Here is a 27,644-nt window from a genome sequence, read left to right as displayed (position 1 = left end):
TACTATGTATACAAGTGTTTTCTGAACAGCTGCAATAGGAAGCCAGTTTCGAATTCAAGCTCATCTTGAAATTATCACTATAACTTGTGGGAAAATATGAGGAACCCAGCTCTCATTTTAATTTTTGTTTTAATAATACCAGCTGTAATAGCTGAAAAAGGTAGGAAGAACAGACATGAATAAACTGTAAGGATTTAGCTTAATAATGTTGACTTTTAAAGCCTTATTCAGAGCTGTAGAGTAGATAAATAGATTTGCATTGTATGTCTAGATAAAAGCTAAACAATTTTAACAATTTATTCCTTTTTGAGTTGTGTAAATTGCTCTTTGTATAATTTTATATCTACAGGAAAATACTATGAAAAAGAAAAGATCTGCAAAGAACTCAAAACCTTTGGAATTGAGAAATTCAGAGAAATGCAAGTATACGTTTTAGTTTCTTTTCTTAACTATAATCCACAGATTTTTGCAAGTAGAGTCATTGCTGATATATTTGTATGTGCAATTTATTTGCAATCAAGTTTGAATTTATTATTAGTGCAGCTTTGATCTTAATAGAAAAAAAGATTTCCAGATTCAGCTTTTCAGTTTTATTCACTTTGAATTCACTGCATTTTTTTTTAGATCCAATTAGATACTTTGAACTGTGTTTGCATATCCACTTGTATAATGTCAATGTTGATTCTTCCACAGGGTCACTGTCCTATACAGTCAAAAGTTCCCAAATAACAAATTTGAGGAGGTGAATGGTGTGGTGGATGACATGACCAAGCTGACAGAAAAATGTTGCAAAGATGATGCCAGTCCTGACTGCTATGACAAAGGAGTAAGTGGTCGACCAATATAATGTACAGTGTTAGTACAAACCTAAATATTCTAAAACAGCAGAACGGAAACTTTTTTTTGTTATGTAATGCTGATAAGGAAGACGAGGAGGATGAGGACACAATAAACACACTAAACTTAAGGTAACATCAGACAATAACAGACAAAGACTTGGCAAACAACAGGGTATAAATAGGCAATAATAATGAACATAATTGATGATGGGTGAAGATGATTACACAACAAAGTTCAGGTGAGGGAGTGAAGAGGATGATAGAAATTGAAGTCCGGTTAGGGATAAATTAAACTACACCGAAGTGGTGGGAGAGGGGCAGACAACGAGGAAACCGAGGGGGGTGAGGTTATGATGGAGAAAGGAGCCAGGTAGGTGTCCGGAGCAAGAGAAGCCTGATGTTGGTCCAGAGCCCAGCCAGCATGAAGCCCCATGGTGGAGTTTTCAGAGGGAGGAGCCAAGGTGCTCGACACCCTGGGGACAAGCAATAGTGACGGGGACTCTGAAAGGGAAGACCTGGGAGGAGCAGAGTATAGAGGGCACGGGGAAGCTGAGGTTCCATAGGCAACTGACGTGGAGGCAAAGATCTGGAAGCCCACGGTAGAGCCAGAGTGACTGATGACTGAGGTGTAGACGGAGGGAGGGCAGAGCCCAACAGAGCCTGTGGGATGGAGTACCGAGGTGAAGCGTGATGATTGGAATCCTGAGGTGGAGGGGGGATGACGAATGACCGAGGCGGAGCCAGAGGGACGAGCGAGCCTGGCGAGCTTGAGGGGAGACTGGCCAAGGTGGAGCTGATGGGTTAAAGAGCCAAGGTGCGGTCAGTTTCTTGGAGGTGGAGACTTGGGAAACTCCTCGGAGACTGCTGGCAGATAGATATGCCCCCGCTCCTCCGACCCTTATTTTAAAAAAATGGCATTTAGCGTGTTTTGGAACAAAACTCTTCATATATTTAAGTAGTACTGAAGTGCATTTACTCCAATACCTTAACCCTCTGATTTGACAATGAGTAAACAATAAAATGTTTAAACAGAATGAATGTCCCCAAACCATAAACATAACAGGTTGAGCAAATTAAACTTTTTCGAAGTTGTTTTCAGTTTATTTTAGTCTAAGACTAGTCTAATCCCTGTCCGGAAAACCGCCCCAATAAATTTAACAGTTAGGTTTGTAATTATTAACTTTAATTAATGTGCTAGATAAAATTATTTAACTATGAACAATACTTGAATAGCATTTATTCATTTTATAATATACAAATACATTTTAAATCAAAAGTTGTAACTAATATCATTGGTAAATGCACAATAAACATGAACATTTGTGTAGCGATTTTAAAGGAGGGGCCTATGATCATTATAATATTAATTATTAATATTTAAAAAACATTCTCTACCATCCCAATTAAGGGAAACAAACATAAGCTCAAATGTACAGTACTTACAATGGATTATAATCAATTATAAGTATGTGGATCAAATTAAGGTCTTGGGTGTCTGGCCAACACTCGTCCAGCGAATGTTTAGTAAGACACTATAGACTATATTAGGATATTGCTCTCTTGGCTAAGGAGATGAATATCCTAAAATTGATCCGACAGCTTTAAGAGAAGGTAGCGATACCTTTAATGATTAGTGACTCCAGATTATGAGCATGAACTACAAACAACATCATGTGTGATACAAATCAGACTTTATTGACTAACTAAACACATACTACTCTAAACATACAAACATGCACACATACATACAGTTCAGCATTGGAAGAAGGTAAAGGTTTAAGTAGAGAAAAGAGTATGTGAATGCACCTTAGTTAAAAGGGGATAATGATGCATGATGCATCAGTGAATAAGACTAAGTATGATACTTGCGTGTCTTGCCTATTAAAAGAAAGTGTCCTGATGTAGTTTGGTGAGGCTTCAGTTGATCTTGGCTGAAAGGATTGATGAGAGAAAAACCAGCTTGATGCAGATGATCCTTCATAAATGAAAAGACAAGACCTTCATGTAGGCCTGGCACAAACTTAGAGGTATGCTGGAAACGTCTATTTTCGCATCCTCATCCTGATGGGAGTCCTGAAAGGACTCAAAATATATCCAGAAAGAAAAACATAAGAGATGTGTGTGCTTCACACACAACTCAGATAAGAACTCAGATAACATCTCCCAACTCAACTACATCTCGCAACTCAACCCAGGACTACACCTCACATAAGAAGACCAGGGGTGCGTTTCCCAAACAACGATGTAACTCGTTGCTTAACGACCATAGTACGATGCATTGTTGGAGAAACGAACTACCTTGTCACGACTGTTTCCCGAAAGCATAGTAACTTTGTCGCACATTCGTCGTTTGAACCATGTTGGTTTAACAACATAGTTGATGATGTCACGTGGGAGGTGAAGTACTAATTAATCTGTGCAAATCGATTTAATGTCAGATTATTGCTGTATATAACATATATTGCATCAGAAGACTGATTTTGTTATCGTGATTTAGTTATCTATTGTTTATTTTCAAGATATTTAATTCACGCGCAAGTTCCCTCTTACGTCACTCCTCCCAGGGATTCCCCAGGGTCCTAAAGCTCGTACACATGCGCAGTTTTCAAATGCAGTGCTTTCATTCTGTTTACAAATTTAAAGAGGTAAAATACAATTTTTATATATTTCGAATGATGGATATAGACTGTACTACATGCTTTGTGCTTATTTTGTTCAAAAGCATGATCAACGTAAGTCTACATATGATAATAACAAGGAACAATGCTTCTAACGACAGGTCAAGAGCTGTCGTTCCAATGACACAAGTTGGACGATGGTTTGGGGAAACACCAAATCGTTGAACAATGTTAGTAACGATGGAACTTACGATGTTAAAGCTGTGAAGAGGTCACACCTCTAAAGAGGTGTCAGACCCAATCAGAGGTCATACTTTTGGAGGGAAACTTAACTGTCTTTGTCTTCCAGCATGCTGTTTTGCATATGAAATTCAGTTGGATTTCCGAGGTGGAAATGTTAAAGAGTTTCATAATATTATTATGAAGAAGAGTTTCCTAATCATAATGCATATTATCATTCAGGAAATCAAAAATGTAACACGTAGATACCAAAAACGTCTAGATATGATTTGGATTTAGTAAGTAATACTAAACATTCATTTAAACTAGTTTGGGTTAATATACTGATATAACATAAACACCAAGAACACAATTCATGATGAGATTAGAAATAGTTGATTAATACATTTGCCTTATACATTTATAGGTGAATACATGCATGACAAAATAGAAAGTTTCTCTGTCTGTTACAAAATCTCTCACATTCTTTTGTGGTCATAAAACTTTAATCTTGATGTGTTGCCATATCACGAGAGATCTTGCTTACAGCTCACAGCTTACAATCATGTCATTATAATCACTTCAGCAGAATATTTTCCCCTCCACTTGTAAATTGCATGTGTTGCATTCGCAAAGGTTTCAAATGCTGCAAATGTACGTTTATCAGGAAGCCCATTTATCTTAAGATTTATAACATAACAAAAATATGTTTTTAGAATAGCTTTTATATTTTTTATGTAATTAAATCATTACTGACAATTGTACAAACTAACAAATGCTATAATGTACTCATGTACTTATTTGACATTGTGTGAACTGAATTGAGATTCATTAAATGTCTTAATAGCATGCTTAATATCTGTGGTCACCATTTGTTTTCGTTTAAGGAAAGCGATATGTGGGCATATTGTTCAGTGAAGAAAGTCTAGTGTATAGTGTTTCAAAAGACACAACGATAACAGAATTTTAATCACTGTTTTATATTTTGTCTTTTTTGGCATTGATCAATGAATGGATCACCAAAATACTTTTCTTGTCTTAGTAAAGTGAGTTTGTCATATCTGTAGTTTATCCTCTCTACAGTACATTATGCCTTAGCATTTAGGTGCATGTCTTTGTCTTTTTATGCTTAAGTTTAAACATTTGTTTGTTTGTTTACATTTTAAGATATTATATAACATAAATCTACTATTCAGGTAATGCTAGACACCTTTCATAGCATAAAGTGATTAAATGAAACCCTCTTCAAGGCTACAGAGATCTCAGAGAAGTCTTGTGGGAAGGACTCTCCATACCCTAAACATCCAGGCATTGAACAGTGCTGCACACTTCAAGGTCAAGAGAAGAAACTTTGCCTGGCTTTACTACGGTATACTGCAGACGAGCTGCCATCCCTGCTGGAGCCTACAAATGAAGAGATCTGCACTCAGTACAACAAAGAGGGGAGTGATTATGCTATTAGGTGAGATTTTGTTTGTAATCGGCATGTAAATTATTATTATCATCGTCCTAGGTTGGCAAATGGCTTGGACACATTAGGAAATTTCGGTTCACATTAAATGTAAATGCTATAGCATTTTTACAATTGTGCCCTTTTGCTAAGCAGCCTTTCAGTAATTACATTTTAGTACTGGCAGTATAGGCATATGGAAAAACAGCAGCCTATAGTAATAAAGAAAAAGATAGAAATACAGGAAAAATAAGAAATATTTTTATTTAAATGGTATTAAAGAAAATGTTGTCATGCAGAACATTTTTAAGTTGGATTTTTTTACCGTGCAGTCATGGAATGAACTCTGAAACACAACCTATCACTTTAACTTCCTTAAAAGCAACATGATCTCACGAAGTTCCGTGGGATAGTCACGGAATTTTTTGCTCATTTTTCCGTGGCATTCTCACGGATCTCCTCATATTTCCGTGGCCCTGACACGGACTTTCTTTTCCGTGGCATTCTCACGGATTGGTTACTCAACTGTTTTTTCCTATTTTCAAACCATTGTCGCTTCGGTTTAGGGTTAGATTTGGTGTTTGCGTTATTATTTCACTTTAAGTATTGGTTTATAGTATTTTTTTTGATGTATTCTTTTATATTTTCTAAACTTTAATCAATTGTCGCCTGGCGTTGGGGTTAGAGTTGGGTTTGGGTAGGGATGTCATTTTATGTAAATCTAACCCTAAACCGAAGCGACAATGGTAAGAAAATAGGACAAAACAGTTGAGTAACCAATCCGTGAGAATGCCACGGAAAAGAAAGTCCGTGGCAGGGCCACGGAAATATGAGGAGATCCGTGAGAATGCCACGGAAAAATGAGCAAAAAATTCCGTGACTATGCCACGGAACTTCGTGAGATCAGGTTGCTTAAAATAGTATAAGCTGAAGGCATTTTGGCTTTACCTTTGTACATGATAATATCTTTTTATTCGTTTGAGCATTTATGCCTTGCATCTCCTGAATATACACACAAAATCCATGTTCTCATATTTAACATTGTTAGAAAATCATGTATTGCAACATCTGCGTGTTCATTTCTTAATACGTTTTAAGATTCAGCATTTCCTTATGAATACTGTCATTAGTATCAAGTACACAATTTACATTACCTAAGGAAAATCACAGAGTATTTAGTTCCTCTGAATAGCCATGATTTTGTCAAAACTGTTCACCCAGGTAGAGCTTGATTAGAGGACAACTTGTTTACATCACAGTCACACTATAAAAAAAAAGTGTAATGCTCTTTAAAAGCACTCTTATGTGTTCTCAACTAAATCTTTTTAGTCAGCTATTGCTTTTACTTCAACAAATTAGTAATGGACGATTGTGACCCTGTCTCAAAATCTCGAAATCTAATTCTAAAATGACGAGCATCAAACCTTGATTTCAACCATTCATTTCAAAGTTTGGAATATGTTTTCATTGACGCATTATTCAGGCAGTGTTGGTTTTTTACACTTCTCCACAATCTGTTTCTCCGTCTCTGCTGTCTACCAAACCAATACTGTACAAAAGCTTGTTTCATTGACATAATTTCTGTGCTCTGTCATATACCTCCATCTCTCATTGGCTATTGTAAGTACTCTCGTATAGTTAAAATATGTTTGAGATGATTGGGGTGGCCCTGATTTGCTTGCAAGCAGATTGGGAGGTGTAATATTTGATCTGTTTTGATCTGAACATCAGAACCAATCAAGGTCCAGGACCAGATTTTCGGAATAAATTCAGGGCAACAATCCTGGGACATCAGATGCCCAGTTTTCACAAGTTGGTATGATTCTTTAGGGTCTTCATGAAATGTTTGTAACACATTGCCCATTTACCAATGCAGCACAAATTGCACACAGAGAAAACATCACTTTAGTGACAACCCTGCCACAGGCAGCTAAACATACTAATGCACTTACTATAGCATACAAAAAGACAAACCCCAAATGCTGATTTGCCAAATAACAGATGAATATAGGGTGTTCACAGGCTTTGCATGTCTTTGTATTGTAACTTGGTGTACACATTAATGACAAGGCTCATGAATGAACTAGATAAATAAAACCCATTACAGATAAATAACATTAAGTGTCCACTAGCACAGAGCGAGCAGAGCATAGACTAGATTTTCAATTCATATGGAAGATGAGCTTCACACTCAGGCGCTGAGTGCGGCAAAGAGCCATTTACTTCAAATGTGTAATTTATTTTAGTCTTGAACATTTGCTGAATTTTTCAGTCGTTTTGAACTTAAGGTGGCAGATAGCACCAATAAAATGTGTAGTTTGTGAACTGCAGTTAAAAGAAGAATTGAAAAACAGGAAATCAGGGTGAAAACATTATTTTTCGAAAGTGTGCTATACATTAGATGCACTAACATGCACCAAAGCGAAAGTGTTTAAGCTTTACCCTGAGTGGCGTAAAGCTTCAAAAGTGCTGCGTCTTAATTACCGTAAACAACTCGGTAGGCGTGCAACAGAATTTAAATTGCGGCTCACTTGAACGTGTTTTTCCAAACCCGCAGCATGGTAGAATACAGTCACAGTCAACACCATATGCTAAGGTTATATAGAGTCGTGTTATACTCTTACATCAGTGTAGACTGTTAATAACAGCAAATTCATCTTTCAGACCGAGGCAAACATACAAATAATACCCACTCTTTCCATAACATGTTTTTCAAGTATAAAATTAAGCCATTTTACGTTTTGTTTCCTCTAACGCTACACTCCAAAAATGGCTGAGTTAATTTTGACCCATAATGGGTAAATATTGGATAGAACACACAGCTGGGTTCAAATTGACACAATGCTGGGATGTTTTAATCCAACTGTTGAGTTATTGTACCCCATGTTGCATAACAACAACCCAACATTGGGTAATTTTTAACCCAGCATGTGTTCTTTCCAATATTTACCCATTATGGGTAAAAAAAAAAAATTTAGAATGTGGGATTCAGTGCAACATCTGTGAGCTTTTACAACCAAACTTGGAGCAAGTTGCATGCCATGATCGCATAATTGTCCAACATTTGCTAAAACGAAATGTACCTTTGCTAGCTAGCTTTCACCTGTGTACAAAATGAAAAATAAGGGTTAATTATATGAATAAGGAGTATATGGCTCAGAGGTGGTCTTATTCAAAGAAATACCTATATATTGCTAAAAGTTTGGGGACACCTGAGTATGCACATGAACCTGAATGACATCCCATTCTTAAAGGTGCAATTTGTAAGATATTTGCAGTAAAATATCCAAAAACCACTAGACCAGTGTTATATATTTTGTCCAACTGATTACTATCAATATCTGTAATGTTTTCAACTACTTGTAAATCGTGAGAAAATTGCCATTCCAAACATTGTTACGGGGCAGTGCAGTCTCCTGTCAATGACATTAATATCCACGTGATCCTTTGTTACTGCCTTTACTGATGTAAAAAGCACATGACAACAGTGTCGTGTACAAATGCGGAAGTATGGGTTACCGCCTCTCGGGCTAAGCGCTTGTTTATGGAATATGATTACTCTGCCGCTGGTTGTGTCAGCAAAGACAGCTCCCTTAAGCGTATGGGCCAACCAAATGACCCAAGAAGAGTTTGGAACAAGACGAGAGAAAGAATGAGGATCAATATCGGTGTTGCATTATCTGGATGGAGAGAGCTTCGCGACAACATTTAACTAGACAGAGATGCTGATCTTGCTTGTGTTTTACGCGACGGGTGAGTTGTTTTGATTCCTAACCAGGGGCGTCATGCACCAATTTTTTTTAAGGGGGCACAGTGTGCAAAGCTCACAGAAATTTGCGCATACACATACATCAAACGAATTATATTATAGAGCTTTCAGTCTTTTCCATGGCACTTACATTTCTAACATTCTAATCGCCCCTGCCATAGTGCAAAAACCTCCAAAATAAAAGTGTTGACTAACTTTCATTTCAAATACTATTCAATCGGATTAATGACATATTGGCATCATATTTACATCTGAAACAGCATGTGTTCTATTTACGTTTTGTTTAATACATGTTTAATTCTGCCATTAATGCATTTTGCACAACAACTGCATTATCCTATGAAATTAATGTAATTTACATCCATAAAGTATATAAACAACGAAAATGCCATAAGCTATAGCCACGTGATTGATTTTAATGTTCAATAATGATTTTAAAAAATATGTTTAGATACAATTATTAGAGGAACGGATTTTTGCATTAAATTTTACCTTATATGTGAACATGTGTGATTCCGCGCCCCCGTGAACTCTGGCGAACTTTGGCGTTGTGCCAAGAAGATGAATCTAGAAATCTCTACTAATCAGTGGCGGCGTTTCACGAAAACCTAGGCTATGGTATGGCAAAAATTCTTCGTACAAGAAGGCCATTCTCAAATAACTAATCTATAAAGCCACATATGTGTACATATTCCACCAACCTGTAAAAAAGCATCCTACGACTGCACGGATGTACACTACTGACAACAATACGGAAGCAATACAAATGAAACAAGAACAATAGAAATCATGATTATTTAAAATGCTTTTCAAATAATTCTTAACTAAGCACAACTCCAGCAACAGATAAACTAAAACAAGATAATATCAAAACAAAACATACTGTGAGATCCCTTCACAAATCTTGTCACGACAACCGCCAAAACCACTTATAAACACACAATAAAGACTTTTAAATGATGTGATAGAGCTCAGCACACATAGTTATCCAACACTAAATAAACTTCTTAGTAAAACAGAGCTAAATGCAAAAACAAGTCTTACCTTTTGTCGTCGTGCAGTTTTTATTCCACAAGTGGCCATATTCAAAAATGCGCGCAAAAAAATAATACAATTCACTTCGGCTGCGTTACAATCCCCAGTGGAAGAGAACATATTTATTTATCCACAGAGCAAATCATTTTACTTCTGGAATAATGTATGCAATATGCAAAGCGCGAGTGTGGGGGAAAACCATGAGTCTGTTTAAATGTTAAAACAAAAAGGATTTTACTTGCGAAAATAAAGATTATAAAAGCAGGGGTCATCATGAGACCTCCTGCAGCGCGAACCCACTATAGATTGTGTTCGACTTCAAGCTGCGCTGTAAGAACGACAGGCTGATGACGTCAAAGTACCGCGAGGGTGACTCGAGGAATCATCGGAGGAGTTTGATTTCAAACCGCTGTCGCGGCACGTTGACGTTTAGATATGTTCTACTGAAAATATTTTAAATTATCTTTAATGAGCATCATTATAGCCTGTTGATTTCTGGTGTTTTGTCTGAATGCTAGGGTATGGCAACTGCCATACGCAAACGCCGCCCCTGCTAATAAGGTCGAGCAGCAACAGCTAAGCTCGTGAGCGCGCTCAGACGCTGACGTCTGCGGCTGCGCCGACTGCCGCCAGAATAAAGTAATGTACACGATCAAAACACTATCAAAACTCTGAAAAGTGACACGGATGCAGCAGAAAATTGATAATTTGGGCATTTTAAACAGATTAAAAGATTAATGGACGCTTTTTTTATTTTTGAGGTTGCTTGCAAAATCCATTTGGCTCAAAAATCCGAGGGGGCACGTGCCCCCTCAGTTTCAATGGGCATGACGCCTCTGTTCCTAACTCTTCAAAAAACGTATGCTATTATATTGATCACAACATTAGTGTGTAGATTGTAATCAGTGCGTCTTCCCGCAGACCATATAATGCACATCAAGAGGTATTGTACAGCAATAAGACACTTATTAATAGAGTTTGGTACTGTACAATCTATCATAATTTTACATCATAACCTCATAATAAGATTTGTACTGTCAATACATTATGTGAAAAATCATTTTAGATTGTAAGTTTGAACACTTAATTCTGTGCTGTGTTAAATCACCATCAAATTTGGACACATAACATCTATGACTAACAATTTCGTTTTGAACATCAAATATAACCTTACATAATGAAATGAAACAATGTCATCAAACGCAACATTTATAATACTTGATTACCTTATCCGTCAACGTGATTTCTCGTTCGCGTCTGATTAATGTCCATCAGCGATTGGGTTAAAGACTACAAATCCCATAATTCCAAGCTGCTTCTGAGCATCATTAATCTACGTCATTTGTTATTATTGCTGTTTTGGCGCCATCTAATTCTACGTATTCCACCTTTAATCTATAGGGTTTGATATGGAATTGGCCCACCCTTTGCCGCTATAACAGCTTCAGCTCTTCTTGGAAGACTTTCTTCAAGGTTTAGGAGAGTGTTTATGGGATTTTTTTGTCAGACACTGATGTTGGACAGGAAGGCCTCGTTCATAGTCTCCATTCTAATTCATCCCAAAGATGTTCTATTGGGTTGAGGTCAGGACTCTGTGCAGGCCAGTCAAGATCATCCACACCAAACTCGCTCATCCATGTCTTTATGGACCTTGCTTTGTGCACTTGTGCACAGTCATGTTGGAACTGGAAGGGTCCATCTCCAAACTGTTCCCACAAAGTTGGGAGCATGAAATTTTCCAAAATGTCTTGGTATGGTGCATTAAGAGTTCCTTTCACTGGAAGTGATTGGAACACCAATGATTTGTAGGGGTGTCCCAAAACTTTTGGCATAGTGTATGTAGCAACAGGCAATATAGATGAGACAGTTTCGCACTAGGACAGCCTGCATGTTTTATTTTCAGCTTTACTTAACTGGCAGACACAGGAAAAATATAACTAAATGCGTACTGTAAAGGTCCTGGTCCAAGCTCTTGTCCTGTCCAGACTGGACTACTGCAATGCGCTACTGGCAGGACTTCCAGCCTGCACGACCAAACCCCTACAGATGATTCAGAACGCAGCGGCAAGAGTGGTCTTCAATGAGCCAAAGAGGGTGCACGTCACTCCTCTCTTTGTCAAGTTACACTGGCTCGCCTATCGCAGCCCGCATCAAATTTAAGGCTCTGCTCCTGGCCTTTAAAACCACCACTGGGTCAGCACCCCCTTACCTTCGCTTGCTTTTAGAGCCTAATGTACCCTCTCGATCCCTGCGCTCTGCCACCGAGCGACGGCTTGTGGTACCATCTCAAAAAGGGAAGAAAACACTAACGCGTACCTTCTCAGGAACTGTTCCACAACTGTGGAATGATCTGCCGGTCGTGACACGATCAGCTGACACTGTAGCTGTCTTTAAGACTCGGAAAAACCCATCTCTTCCAACTTCCTAATTACAGATTTACTATCTTTCTTTAGTTACCCTTCTCTTTATCTCTTTCTCTATTTACCTTCCTCTTTATATATAAAAAAAATAAAAATTACTAACATGCCCTTGGCTATGTATATTGTGTTGGACTTGATGAGACTATTTCCAGTGCACTTATGTATTGCTGTTCTTATGTTGCCATAATTGCTTCTATTGTTTACCTCACTTGTAAGTCGCTTTGGACAAAAGCGTCTGCTAAATGACAAAATGTAAATGTAATGTAAATGTAAAGCTAAATATGTAAAAATTGTCCCCTTAATGTCCCCTTTTAGACTAAGCCTATTCTCCAGTGAGCTTTTTCAATGCACTGGTTTCTTAAGATATAGTAATAAAGTTGTCATGAAGAAGCTGAAAAAAATGTCTCCCTACCTGTGAAAACCCAGATAAAGTAATTTTTTGTGACAATGTAAAGCACATTATGTGAAAATAAAAAATTGATATCTTTAACATTGACTGAGTACAGCCATGTCAAATATTAAAATCATACAAAAAAATAATAGGTTGAAATCATTTGATGCTTGTCTCATAATTAGATTATTAGACTTCAGCCTATTTTTTTCAGACAGGGTCACACATTTTTTAATAGGTTTTTATGAGTGTGCTGTTTATCAAGCTATTACCAAGAATAAAGGGGTTTGCTAAATGAGAACTTTATAAAGTGGAACAAACTGTCCGGCATAAAGCTTAACACAATATTACATTATTTATTGAACATGAATTGGCAAATCTTATTATTTTTATTTAGCAAGGAAGACACTTCTGCTTAATAGACAGGTGCATGTGATAATTGCATGTTGGGCCAATTGCCTCAGGAGAGTTCTCTTGGTCAGAATTTCTATTCAAAGTCAATTTAAGTAATAACACAATCTTTTCTTTTGGCTTAGTCTAAAATAAATAAATAAACCTTGCACCTCTATTAGTATGTTAATTGCCTTTTTGACGCTATAGTCTCTGCTGATTGTGGTTGCATTAGTTGTGCGAAAAAGTAAGTGCCTGTTGTGCGACACACACTCGCAGATTTCTTATGCTGAATAATTGTATACATCAAAAGGTGCTTTAGGAGATGTAAATAAAATCAATGAAAACATTATGCTGCAAATGGCTTCTTGGCTGAAACAGTATGTGGCTTATAGAATCCTGCCTTTTATATAAAATGTTTTATTAAAAAATGTCTAAAAATGTCTTGTTTTAGACACTTCCCATCTTTTCCAACAGCTAATATTTTGTAGTCATCATCCTGTTCTGAAATAATCCTTAGAAGCATAAAGATTTTTTGTCTAATGACAGATTTTGGTAACAACACACCCTCATCCAAGTGCAAACATTAGGTTTATTTGCTGGTTTGATAGGATTAAATCTATGAATTCTTTTGGTAGCTATGATTTCTCAGTAGAAATTACAATAGAGCACGAAAATGCGCTGTGCCCTTTGATTTATGTCTCAAAGAGCTTTGATTTGCCCTATTTGCGTCATATGTCATTATATTCTTTCCCTCAGGTATGTGTATGAATTTGCACGGAGACACAGGAACATCCCAGCAGGCTTTGTGCTTAATGCTACACAAACCCATGTGAGAATGGTCGAGAGGTGTTGCCACCCTGCTGCCAAAATCTCTTGTTTCCTCCAAGAGGTATTTTGAGACACACATATCTGATTACATTCATTGGCAAGCAACGAGTACAATGGTGTCTGTGAGGGGGTAGTTATATGAATATATTTAATGCTGATTACACCTGAGCTAAAAAAGTAATACTCATCACCATATCATTTGCAATCATATATACATACACAGCTAAACTACATATCATTCAAATGATAATAGTTGTTATTGAGATAAAAGCATTGATTGGAACTACATTATTATCAGACGTTATAACTGATACTGGCACTAAAATGACAGGGAACGGTAAGTCTCAGACTCAGGCGACACGCCTATGGACCATCTGTGTCCACCTTCTGAGGCGTAATGCACACACTTGAAGTACTTCATCCGTCTGGGAAGCTCTGATATGAAAGGCTAACTTTATTAAGTTCTGCTATTATTGCCATTAAATATTTGAAGATATTCAGAATCTAATTTGATCTATTATTGAGCAAAACTATATATATTTCGTAGATTTCTGATTTCTTTATTAAAAATAACCAGTAACTATTACTTTTAGACGGACAGAAATTCTGCATATATATATATATATATATATATATATATATATATATATATATATATATATATATTCTATTATCTACAGTCATAGAAACTGTTGCACCATTAATTAATGTTTTTTTCCATGTCAGTGTTGCTGTTTATTTGAAAAGGAAATTAATAGCATGCAAGTGCATCAGGCATTGTGCCTAATTGTTACACAAGACTAGGGAACAATGGTCTGAAGGTTACGTAAAATGCAAATAAGAGATATTTAGCTGTGTTGTCCAGAAATAGATCAGACATGAAAATAAGCAGTGTTGTTGTAATTATTAACCATGCTGCTGCTGAACCGTTTAGAAGATATATTAACTCACTAAACCTTAACATTCTCCACAGGTCTTTGTTATGAAATCATACACTATTACTCTGCCATGTCTGTGAATACAACAGCTTTCAAGCGCACATCCTTTTTCAGGCATTTGCAACATCCCCAGTTGATTTAAAAGTCTTTATTGTTCCCCTGATTGTGGAAAAATAAGTTTCTATTAACTATTTCCTTAAAGCCTCTTTCTGTTTTGTGTAGCTCAACATTCTTTCGCTGCACATCAGAATGGTTCTCTTCATTGTGATAAATGATTAAGAGGATTTGGGCTTTGTGTTATGCAACATGATCTCATGGAAAGTCGTGTTAAAGTCATGAAAAATTTGATAAATTTTTTCGTGTCCATGGCACGAAATTCAGCTTTTTCGTGTGTTGAGCACAGATGTCTTTTTCATTACACTCACACGAATTTCTATAAATAATTTTTTGTGTCCGTGGCACGACTTTCTTTTTTGAGTCATTTTATGTATTTTTTCTCCTTTTTTATTTTTAAATCATTGTTGCTTAAGGTTGGGGTTAGGTTTGGGGTTAGGATGTACTTTTATGTATTGGTTTCTACACGTTTTTCTTCCGCTTTTAAAACTATTCTCGCCTGGAGTTGGGGTTAGAATGGAACATAAAGTGATTCTAACCCCAACATCAAGCGACAATGTTAAGAAAACTATGAGAAAACAATGCATAATATAAAACGAAAAAGAAAGTCGCGCCACGGACACTGTGAAAGTTATGATGAGAAACACAGTGGATCTATTTTCCTAGCTTTCTTTGCACATATTTACCAAGGGGGCCAATATTTTTGTCTACAAGCCAAGCTTTTTCTTTAACAATGTCCAATTCCAAATCAAAATTGGCCACTATTTTAGATATAAACATTAGCACATTGTTCCTGAGGAACAAAATTGTTCTCTTTGTTTCTATTGTTACGTGTATTGTCTGAATGTAATTAAACACAAGTATACCCACCAAACAGAGTGATGTGCCAGACTATGAGACTGAAAACCATTTTACAGCCACAACCAGCTTTGTTTTTGGCATTGAATTTGAATGCTCTTGCATAGTTTTTTGTAAGGTTAAAACAGAATTTCAAGATAAAGTTGTCAAAACAAAAGCTGTGATGGCAGACACATCTGGTGTGCAACTAAAATGTTTTTTTTTTTTTTTTGCAGCCTGCATTAAGCGATCAGTAATTAAAAATCTTTATTTTACTTAATGGCAATGGGATAAACATTTGCAGTACTGTATATAGGGAATTGGAACATAAAACAGAATAAAATGCTAATGAGGATATTGTTGAATTTAATAGACTATTTAATTCAGTTGTATTTCTGTAGGCCAAAACCCTGATAATGATCACAATTAAGATACATCTTATAATAAGAGGGATGGGAGTTGTGCTGAATTTTCAGTCACACATCTTAATTTCCTTCTGTTTACAGCGGCTCCAGCTGGCAGGTTCCAACATTTTTCTAAGGTTTCTCTCCAATGTTTGCAACAATCAAGTCAATTTGAAATCCTACAAATATGGGTAAATAAATTACATGTCTTGAACACCATTATCACACCATAAAGGCGTCCTGTTCTTTATGTGCAGGTGCTGGTCATATAATTAGAATGTCATCAAAAAGTTGATTTATTTCACTAATTCCATTCAAAAAGTGAAATATTATATTATATTTATTCATTACACCCAGACTGATATATTTCAAATGTTTATTTCTTTTCATTTTGATGATTATAACTGACAACTAAGGAAAATCCCAAATTCAGTATCTCAGAAAATTAGAACATTACTTGAGACCAATACAAAGAAAGTATTTTTAGAAATCTTGGCCAACTGAAAAATATAAACATGAAAAGTATGAGCATGTACAGCACTTAATACTTAGTTGGGGCTCCTTTTGTCTGAATTACTGCAGCAATGATGCGTGGCATGGAGTTGATCAGTCTGTGGCGCTTTTCAGATGTTATAAGAGCGCAGGTTGCTCTGATAGTGGCCTTCAGCTCTTCTGCATTGTTGGGTCTGGCATATCGCATCTTCCTCTTCACAATCTCCATAGATTTTCTATTGGGTTAAGGTCAGGCGAGTTTGCTGGACAATTAAGAACAGGGATACCATGTTCCTTATATCAGTTACTGGTAGCTTTGGCACTGTGTGCAGGTCTTGTTGGAAAATGAAATCTGCATCTCCATAAAGTTGGTCAGCAGCAGGAAGCATCAAGTGCTCTAAAACTTCCTGGTATAGCCCTTGAACCTCATAAAACACAGTGGACCAATACCAACAGATGACATGGCACCCCAAACCATCACTGACTGTGGAAACTTTACACTGGACCTCAAACAATGTGGTTGTGTGCCTCTTCTCTCTTCCTCCAGACTCTGGGACCCCATTTTCCAAAGGTAATGCTTAATTTTTATCTGAAACCCTGACTTTGGACCACTCAGCAGCAGTCCAGTCCTTTTTGAAGGTGAGACGCTTCTGACGCTGTCTGTTGTTCAGGAGTGGCTTGACACAAGGAATGCGACAGCTGAAACCCAGGTCTTGCTGCAGTCCACTCTTTGTGAATCTCCCCCACATTTTTGAATGGGTTTTGTTTCACAATCCTCTCCAGGGTGAGGTTATCACCATTGCTTGTACACTTTTTTCTACCACATCTTTTCCTTCCCTTCACCTCTATATTAATGTGCTTGGACACAGAGCTCTGTGAACAGCCAGCCTCTTTTGAAATGACCTTTTGTGTCTTGCCCTCCTTGTGCAAGATTTCAATGGTCATCTTTTGGACAACTGTCAAGTCAGCAGGCTTCCCCATGATTGTGTAGCCTACAGAACTAGACTGAGGGACCATTTAAAGGCCTTTGCAGGTGTTTTGAGTTAATTAGCTAATTAAAGTGTGGCACCAGGGGTCTTCAATATTGAACCTTTTCACAATATTCAAATTTTATGAGATAATGAATTTGGGATTTTTCTTAGTTGTCAGTTATAATCATCAAAATTTAAAGAAATAAACATTTGAAATATATCAGTCTGTGTTTAATGAATGAATATAATATAGAAGTATCACTTTTTGAATTGAATTAGTGAAATAAATCAACTTTTTGATGATATTCTAATTATATGACCAGCACATGTGTGTATATATATATATATATATATATATATATATATATATATATATATATATATATATATATATATATATATATATATATATATATATATATATTATGAGCTCAAAAGAAGATAGATATTTTGATAAATGATGGTAAGGACACAGTTAATGGTACCAACTGAATTCCATCGGATTTGGTTTTCCTACTGTGATATACAATCAGCTGTGTACTTACCATCATTCATCAAAATATCTTCTTTTGTGTTCATCAGAAAAAACGAAATTCTTACAGATTTAGAACAACATGAGAATGAGAAAATGATGACTGAATTTTCATTATCAGGGAACTATCCTTTTAAAAAACAGCTTTACATTTCATGCCTGAAATGCCCTTTTTTCAAATGCAATTAAAAGAACATGTACAGTATTTATCCAATTTAAAAGAGCAGCAAATGCCTGTAGTCCTATCTCTCATATTCTAGGTTGTCTTCGTATTATGGAAATCTCTTAGGAGCCAATTTTGAAGAGGCATCAACTATTTCCAGTCATTTCCAGTCTGGACTGGAAAAATGTTGTTTACAACCCCAGCCTGAATGTATAATTGAAGAGGTGAGGACACCAGTCAAATTCAGAGGAGGGGTACAACTGCAATGAAAAAAAACACTATCATTCAGACCTCACTTGGTACAATTAATTGGACTGCCATCATTGTTTCAGCCGATGGTGTATTTAGTCCATAAACATCACACTTTTAATTACTCAGTGGTTATTTATGCCACTTGCGTAATCAAACATCTTTGGTGGTTATACAAATGTCTAGTATAGTCTTTGAGTGAATGATGTTGAAAGACTATACTTTTTCTATTCATTATAGCTAACAAGCTTTCACAAGGTTCTCTGCAATGAATCAAAACTGGATGCCACGACTGAGGAATTTAGAAAGTGCTGCAAAAAACCTGCCTTGGATACACTTCTCTGTGTGGATAATTTGAAAAGACAAGCACGTCAGTCCCCAGATTTAACCCATCCTCTTTCATCCCAGCTCTGTGCAGAAGACCATCCACACGGAGTTGACAGGTGCTCATTTCACATTCATCAAATATTTTGACGCAGGGGAGTTTCACTAAATTCTTGCGAATTGGAAGATATGTCTAGCACTGTTTTCCTTTCTAATCCCCTTGGGTTTTCTACCTTATTTGATGCAAAAAAGGTCCAATCTAAATAAATTACATGTGCCATGTTTGCTGTGACCCACAAGGATTGAATACATGTTTTCTAGAAATAGTCACCCTCACCTTTATCCCAAAAACAATTTAGGGGTTTTCTCTTGATTTTTATCTTACACTAGTGTTAAAAAAGTGGAGATATTTATTATTCATTGCAAAGATCAGAATGCAATCAAATTTGTCAATATTTAAATCTTGAAATGATTATGAATCATTTGAATCATGACCAGATAATGAAGCTCTGACATGTTCTTTAACACAACGCTTCCAGAGCTAAATTGAACCAAAGTTCTGTAAGATATTTTTAGGACAAACCTTCAATCCTCCCTCGTATTTCCATAATGTTCTCACTATTGGTCTTAAATGTCAATTAACATTTTTGAATGCAGATCACATTCATTTTTTCAGCTACTTCAATCCATTTCGATTTTTCTTCAGCTCACAATTATTGTCCCAGATAATGTCTGGCTTAAGTAGCACTGTGCATTCGAACAGGTTGCCCTCAAACAAGGATCTCGAACAATTGACCTTTTCTGAGACGCTCCTGCTTGAAGTATAGAAGTGAGTCATGGCTGGTCTCTGATGAGCGCCTCTTGCCTTGTTCATTTTGTGAAAATACAGGCATTATGCACTGCACGCTGTGCTGAATGAGGTGTGCATGGGTGGACAAGGAAGGATGAACTCTTGCTGCGGGGCAGACATCCGTGCTGAGAAGCCTATGTTTAATTTATCTTGGGTTGTAATTAGATGAGCCACTCAACGTGGAATTCAAATGTTTACTTCGGGGCCTGGTGTCATTAAGGTGACATTTTCTCAATGCCTTGAAGGCTAATACTGGGTCGCATGGCCTCCGGCAGAAATGAGTAGAGTACTTAAGTTCTCATTTATATTAAAACTGATCATATTTAAATGCATGCTCATTACACTGCCCAACTGTGCCATCTAGTGGTGGAGTAAAAAAAATCTTTATCCATCTGTTTTAGTATCCCTAAAGCATCCCAGAATTATACATTCACATGAAATCTACAAACGCATCAAGCCCTGAATTTGCAGAGGTTTTTAGCTTTAGGCTTAGTTAGCAGTGTGCCTCCAGGTAGAGTATGGTGTGACTGTACTTGAACTTTTTGATTTTTGAAATTTTTGGAACTACTCTCCTAGTGGATCTTTAACAACAAGAAAGGGACTTGCCGCCTTCCACAGGGCCAAATAAATTGAGGTTTTTCAGTTTCTCCTGCTGGTTGACCTTCATTACATACATTTATAATGAGAAACGTAGAAGTCTAAATCTTAACGTATATTGTGTGTGTGTTACTGTTTCCAGATATTTGTTTTTCATTGGACTGAGACATGCATCTACTTCTCTACCTGTTTTGACAACTGCCCTCGATGACATCAAGACTACAGTAACAGCGTGCTGCTCCGCTGCTGATGTCACAGCATGTCTAACGGAGAAGGTGAGGCGAATTTCTTTTATACTTAATTATGTTTAATCCTCCTGGGGGATTGATGCTGTTTGTATCTCCTGTCACTTTATTTATCTTTCACCATCCACATGAGAGTTCTATGCAGTGTAATTATCTCTATTCCCTACCATGTTTATTTAACACAGTCTCACCCCATGTCGTCAATATTTGACGACACTTGACCATTCGTCAATATGTGACGCGGAGGGTACCTTTCGCGTCATTTTTTGACGAACTGGGGACTTCAATACTATTACGTCCGTTGCATTCTCTTCTCCTATTTTCTTACCATTTTCGCGTCGGTTTAGGGTTAGATTACGCAAAATTAAACAGTGTACGCGAAATTAAACAGTGTACGCGAAATTAAACAGTTGTCACCTGGCGTTGGGGTTAGAAACAGTTGTCACCTGGCGTTGGGGTTAGAGTTAGGTTTGGGTAGGGATGTCATTATGTAAATCTAACCCTAAACCGACGCGAAATTGGTAAGAAAATAGGAGAAGAGAATGCAACGGACGTAATAGTATTGAAGTCCCCAGTTCGTCAAAAAATGACGCGAAAGGTATACCCTCCGCGTCACATATTGACGAATGGTCAATCCTGTTTTGTGCTTACCAGCAGGAGTTTGTTTTTATCCCTTGAGGAGTATGAAATTATTCCTCAAACCATTCTTCACATCTTCGTTTCAGTGTTGATTTCATTTTGAATGGAAGAAAGCACAGAACTTGGGTAGAAAGCTAATGTGAAAAAGTCTAAATCTTTTCTGAATTTACCAGCCCAATTTTACCTCGGCTTCATGTACAAAGAGGGATTTCATTTTGCTTGAATGCCTCATCTTGGTTTGGTTGAAAGTGAGGTTTGGAACTATCAGCGAAGCTAAGGTGTTATTTCAATGATTTTCAATGTTCTTATCGCAGTATTACGAGATAAAATGACATGCGCGCTTGAGATAATGTAGACTCCTTTGCATAAGTATGCCTGTGTGAAATTACAGAACCTTGATGAAATTGAATTTTCATGCTATAATTGAAGCACCATGTGGACTGCTCTTCATTTTTAACAAAGATGGCAAAATCTTACAGGTAACCCGATGCAAACCTCGGGATCGTTGGGTTATTTAGCCTTGCAGTTTTCTCTTGCAATTCTTTCAATTATCTGCTCACCCACTTATTTTTCTTACATGCAGTAAATGGTGAAATAGGAAGAATTGCTGGTGTAATTGAAGGTTGTTATCAGATTGAAAACTGTGGTCGTACCCAGTGTGGGTGAATGTGCATTATTAGCATGCGCAGCTGAGGCTTTCTCACCAACTTGAAAGTGCTACAAAATGTCAGTTTATTTAGTTTGACATGCTCTTTGTATTATCTGTACCAAATCCAAGCCAAAACAACGATCACATCTTTTCTTCTCTTCTTTTGCCTGACTTTGAAGACTGACAAAGATAATACATATTCAGTTCTGATTATAAGGGTTGTGTTACTTGTTGTAACTAACGCCACAATCACACTTCATCATACAGGACAGTAAATTGAATAGGACAACGGCCCTTCTGTCCAAAATTGATGACACTTGCTCTCAATACTTCAAACTTGACCTCTCTGCATTTAAAACAATGTAAGAGCACTACAAACTCTTCATTTTAAGTGCGTTTGACTAGCAAATAACACTTACTGTGATCAAACAATGTTATATAAAACACGTTTTTATCACGTGACACAGGATTCAAAAGAAAGAGCAGGGGGAGGGAGCTGAGATGCGGGCAAAAACATGGCTAGAGCTGGCCACGTCTTGCTGTTCCCAACATTCCATTCCCCAACTCTGCCAAAAACTGGTGAGTATAATGCACAGTGCACACCTGCCAATAGTCAATAGGCATTTGTAAATGATTACTTAGTAATGAGAGTTTTACTGTTTAACAAAACTACTCTTAAAACGCATGTGTTAAAATAACACATCTTGTGTCTAATTAATGACAACACATCTCTGTGATATTTTTGAAACAACAAACTTTGTGTTGTTTAAACACATCTTGTGTTGTCCCTTATTTATATGAACTCAAAATCAACACGAAATGACACATAATGTGTTAAATCCATACAGGATGTGTTAATTTTAACACATTGGGCTCTATTAAACACCCGGCGCAATGCAGCACCCAGTTTCAACCCGATGTTTAGTGCCACGTTTAAATAGCAAATGCACTTGCGCCCTATTTTGCACCCATGGGCGTTCTGGTCTGAAAAAGAGGTGTGTTCAGGCGCATTGTTGGTGCGTTGATACTTTGAGGCAACTTAAATAGACACAATTTTATTTTTGTTATTTAAAGAGCACGTTAGTAATATGCGCCTATAAATGGGAAAACAACGCGTGTTTGATTATCACATACATGGATGAGCAGCAGCACAAAAACGCTTTTAAATATGAAAGATTAAAGGATTAAATGTAAAAGATTATTATTGAGTCTCTTGGATATAAATGAGGACCGATTATGAGACGTTAGAAGGTGTAAAGAGCAGTTTCACAGTATGTATTGTATGATGACTCTGTATGTGGATATGGTGAGATGGGAAACATTTTTAAGTAATGCTTTTTAAAAAACCCATGGCGCTGAAACAGCTCTCTATTGTAAATTCTTTATCTCTTGTTTGTTACAAATAAAGTATTTTTAGAGTACGAACGGTTTTTTTTTTTTTTTTGCATAATTTGCTAATTATTTTATGAGATTACAGTGATTATGTAGGATATCAATACATTTACAGCAATTAAAATCGTTTTGTGTTAAACTATTTAACACATTATGTGTTGTTTTAACACATTATGTGGCGTGTTGTCCTTAAAGGGATAGTTAAACCCATGATATCAAAAATGCCGCCATCTTAGTCGCGTCCACATTCAGGATGAGAGCTTACACAGCCTACGGAGGCTACTCTGCTGCTGCTCTGTGCCCCCACCCTCCGAATTTGTCATACGTCACTAAGAAAAGTGCGTACACTACGCTTATAATCTCTCCTGAATACAGAGAAGTCTAAGATGGCGGCGCTACCGGAAGGTAGTTATTAATACCTTCCAGGTATTAGTTTTAAATATGGATATTTCTACAACAACACCGCGCGGATTACCCTCAGAAGACCTTTGTTTATCATCCTGGAGCCGTTTGGATTTATTTTGTGAAGGATGGACGCACTTTTTTTTACTTGAAGGTCGTGGACCCCGTAATATTATATTTAATCAACTGAAAGATCTAAAACATTTTCTAAAATATCCGAAAATGTGTTTGTCTGAAAAACGATGGACATATGCAACTCGGACAGCTTAAATAAATGAAACCAAACACATTGTAATCACTGTTGACTTTGATCTAGTTAACCTAAACCCAAGTGTCAAACTCAAGTTGAGTATTTTATTGTTATAAAAATAATAAGTACCTAAAATTGCATCTCAATGTGCAACGAAGGGAAATCGCAATCACGGGGAAATTACAATGTAATACAAAACACATACAAACACAATCATGTGTTTTTGTTACCACATTTATTTTTAAAATATTCTGTACAATAGGTGTACACTTGAACACTGGGCTTCAACTTTCAGCTTTCAACTTCAACAAGCTAGATATTAAAGAGATAGTTCACCCAAAAATCATTTACCATGCTCTAAACCTGTATGAGTTTTTTTCTGACAAACACAAAAGATGATATTTTGATAAATGATGGTAAGCACATAGTTGACGGTACCCATCGTATTTGTTTTTCCTACTATGGAAGTCAATGGGTACAATCAGCTGTGTGCTTACTATAATTTTTTCAAAAAATATCTTCTTTTGTGTTCATCAGCATAAAAAAAAGGAAATTCATACAGGTTAAGAACAACATAAGGATGAGAAAATTATTACAGAATTTTCATTTTTGGGTGCAATAAAAAAGTTAACATTCATATAGGCTTTTAACCTTTACTTTTGAGAGCAACCATAACGCGGATGTGCCCCGGGATGAAATTGAGTTTGACAGCGCTGACCTAGAGGGTGAAGTGACAGCTATTGCTTGCTGGGAATGAACAATTAAATATGATTTAATATCTTTTGAAATATCACTATTTGGGTTTAGGATCAAATCTGAGCATTTCCTTTAATTACGTTACTTAAAGAGACAAACAAATGTTAAAGGAAAAATTTGGCATCACTTACTCACAAACCAGTCCTGTTATTTTTTTAAAGGCTCCTATTTCATTGCTAAAAAACTTTATTTTTGTATTTGGTATAATACAATGTGTTCGCGTGGTTTATGGTTAAAAAATCACATTATTTTCCACATAGCCTACCCTACATTTTGTCTGAATACTTCTGAAGTCAGACAGAAATGTGACGCTCCTTATCATGTTTGAAAGATTTGGGCACAATGCAATGCTAACAGGAGTTAACTTACAGGGCCCTTTTTTAACGATCTAAGCGCATTGTCTAAAGCACACAGCGCAGCGTCTAAATGGGCGTGTCCAAATCCACTTTTGCTAATTTAACAATGAGAAAAATGATTTGTGCGCCGAGGGCATGGTCGAAAAGGGTTGTTCTTTTTTTTATGAGTAAAGGGTGTTTTTTGGGCATAATGTGCAATAAACCAGTGAGAGTCTCACCTCTCATCCCCTTTAAAAGCCAGTTGCGCTGGCGCTATGTTTAATCCCTATTTAGATGACGGACTTTGTAAACTGAAAAAACTAAGCTGAGGAAGAAGATCCCCAGTTTAAGATTAATGTTAAATAATTGTGTTGTTTTTCACTTGTATTGAAATTGTTATTTTTTTAATAAAACTTTTAAAATCTTTTTTTTTTAAGTCATGGAAGTAAAAAAGCAGGCTTTTAATTGCTTTAAATGTATGGCTATCCAATATCATCAAAAAATCATTTACAGGTATGTAAGAAAAGGTTTGTACTCTAAAAATACTTTATTTGTAACAAACAGGAGATAAAGAATTTACAAACGGCTCTCCGCACCTTTCAGCACTTGGACAGCGTCAGTTTTTTTAAAGCATTACTTAAAAATGTTTCTCATCTCACCATATCCACAGGTACAGAGTCATCATATACAATGAATCAGTGAGGTAGCATTTAAAAAAACATTTAAAAACAGATGCATTTGTTTAAAGCAAAGCATGTATTTACAGGCGGCAGGTGAAGCAGCTCTATGTGCCTTAACATCTCATAATTAGTTCCTTATTTATGTCTAAGAGACTCAGTAATAATCTTTTACGTTCAATCCTTTCATCTTTCATATTTAAAAGCGTTTTTGTGCTGCTGCACATGCATGTAGCTATATGATAAGCAAACCCGCATTGTCGTCCTGTTTATTGGGGCATATTACAAATGCGCTCTTTAAATAACAAAAAACATATTGCGCCATTGACTTTAGACTTTAGACGAGGTTTTTGTTGGTCAATGGTTTGGTCTATTTTAGTTGCCTCAAAATAGCAACGCGTCAACATGGCGCTAAACGTGAAAATGATCATTGCGCAGGGTGGAAACTAGCAAAAGACACTTAAAATAAATTATGGCCATGTCAGTTTTGTCTACATCACCAATCCCAGGAAGTAAACTGTTGCCTACAACCCGTGTGTTTGTTGTAGTCCACAAAAGAGATTTACATTGGAGACGATAACTTGCGTCATTGTTTACTTTGGGGTTTTTACCATTTGCATATTGTTAACATGTACTAATACACACTTACACACCAAAGGAAATGTAAAATCGTGAACCGGACAATTGGTGCTATTTAAAACCTGCTTGACTTTTTGTCATCTGAGGAACTCAAAAAGGAAAATGTTAAAGATAAGAGTAAATGTTGACATTCTGGACTGTCGAACTCTAAAATAATTTTATGTAAATGTTAACTATTACTGGCTCAGTTTTCAAATGTGCACAAACATGACCAATGAGCAACAACAGAAGGATAGATTCTAGACAAATAATGGAAACATTTGGTCGTGTTCAGAAGACTTAGAATGACAGTAAAATATAATAAAGCCATATGGACAACCTTCATGAAACTTTTAAAGTATGCGGCGCTCCAAACGAGGGTACTTCAGAGTAAAAACAATCATGACCTTCATATTCCAATCCAACGTGCTCAAAACTGACCACTTCAAATGGCTCTTCAGGAGAAGGGATTTCAATGGGTACAAATGATGGATACTCTGCTCCCATGATGCCTTTGACATGACAAAAGCAGCGTACACAATTTTTGCATAATGATCCAGAAGTGCGTTCCAAGAAATGGTTATTTGGTCCCCTACACCCTTCATCGTTTCAAAGCTTTTATCTTGGAGGATAAACCCTTTAAATGAAGAATGAGCCTTCAGATTGGAACGCAGAGCTAGTTGTATGCGTTTGCCTGCCATTTTGGATTATGATTTTCCTATTGTTGTTTTGTTTTGTGCATAATTTTAATCCTGTCTCTGTGGTCTTCACCTGTGTCTGAGTATTATTTGTGTTGCTCTTGTTCTTTATTTGGACTTTTGTTTGTTTGTGGTCGTGCAACAATATGTAATCTGCTATTTTATGTCATATTTTGGTGACACAAGGGTGAATAAATGATGACAAAATGCAATTTACACAACTAGTTAGTGAGTGAAACATTATTAACGTTCACCACCAGAAGCAGAGCTAAAATCAGTTTTCATGATCTCTGTGTCCTGTGTTGATACAGGTAGCTATTAAACTCCAGTCTGAATCAAGCTCTTTAATAAATGTCTGTTTTCTTTCCTAGACACAGGATATTATTAAATATGACAATGACTCTGGGATATAAAGGCAGATATTTTCTTCGGGCACCATCAATTACGTGGGATGAAGAGATCTTCTACATTTCTCCTAATCAGAAATGTCATGCCACTTGCCATCAAAAATGTTGTATTCTCTTTAAATAAACTCTCTGCTTGCTTCAAA

At 36.7% G+C, this 27,644-nt stretch overlaps 1 protein-coding gene across 1 annotated transcript; it reads left to right on the top strand.

The window, feature by feature from the left end:
• On the top strand, window positions 1-27,644 carry gc (GC vitamin D binding protein). Its single transcript, XM_065266929.2, has 12 exons — window positions 1-160; window positions 350-419; window positions 694-826; window positions 4,927-5,138; window positions 13,891-14,023; window positions 16,358-16,446; window positions 18,511-18,637; window positions 18,903-19,105; window positions 20,576-20,708; window positions 22,234-22,328; window positions 22,434-22,545; window positions 27,466-27,644. The coding sequence occupies exons 1-12, from the start codon at window positions 97-99 to the stop codon at window positions 27,505-27,507; spliced, it is 1,413 nt and encodes a 470-aa protein (XP_065123001.2). The 5' UTR covers window positions 1-96; the 3' UTR covers window positions 27,508-27,644.

Source organism: Paramisgurnus dabryanus, chromosome 5 (genome assembly GCF_030506205.2).
Source record: "Paramisgurnus dabryanus chromosome 5, PD_genome_1.1, whole genome shotgun sequence".
Taxonomy (NCBI): Eukaryota; Metazoa; Chordata; class Actinopteri; order Cypriniformes; family Cobitidae; genus Paramisgurnus; species Paramisgurnus dabryanus.
The sequence above is the reverse complement of the archived record's forward strand: the minus strand, read 5'-3'. Positions and strand labels throughout refer to the sequence as shown.

Excerpts from the sequence above, each read along its gene's own strand:
- gc (XM_065266929.2), top strand. The coding sequence starts at position 97 with ATGAGGAACCCAGCTCTCATTTTAATTTTTGTTTTAATAATACCAGCT. Across the intron at positions 420-693 it reads ATTGAGAAATTCAGAGAAAT|GGTCACTGTCCTATACAGTC; the intron begins GCAAGTATACGT and ends ATTCTTCCACAG. Across the intron at positions 18,638-18,902 it reads CTGAATGTATAATTGAAGAG|CTAACAAGCTTTCACAAGGT; the intron begins GTGAGGACACCA and ends TATTCATTATAG.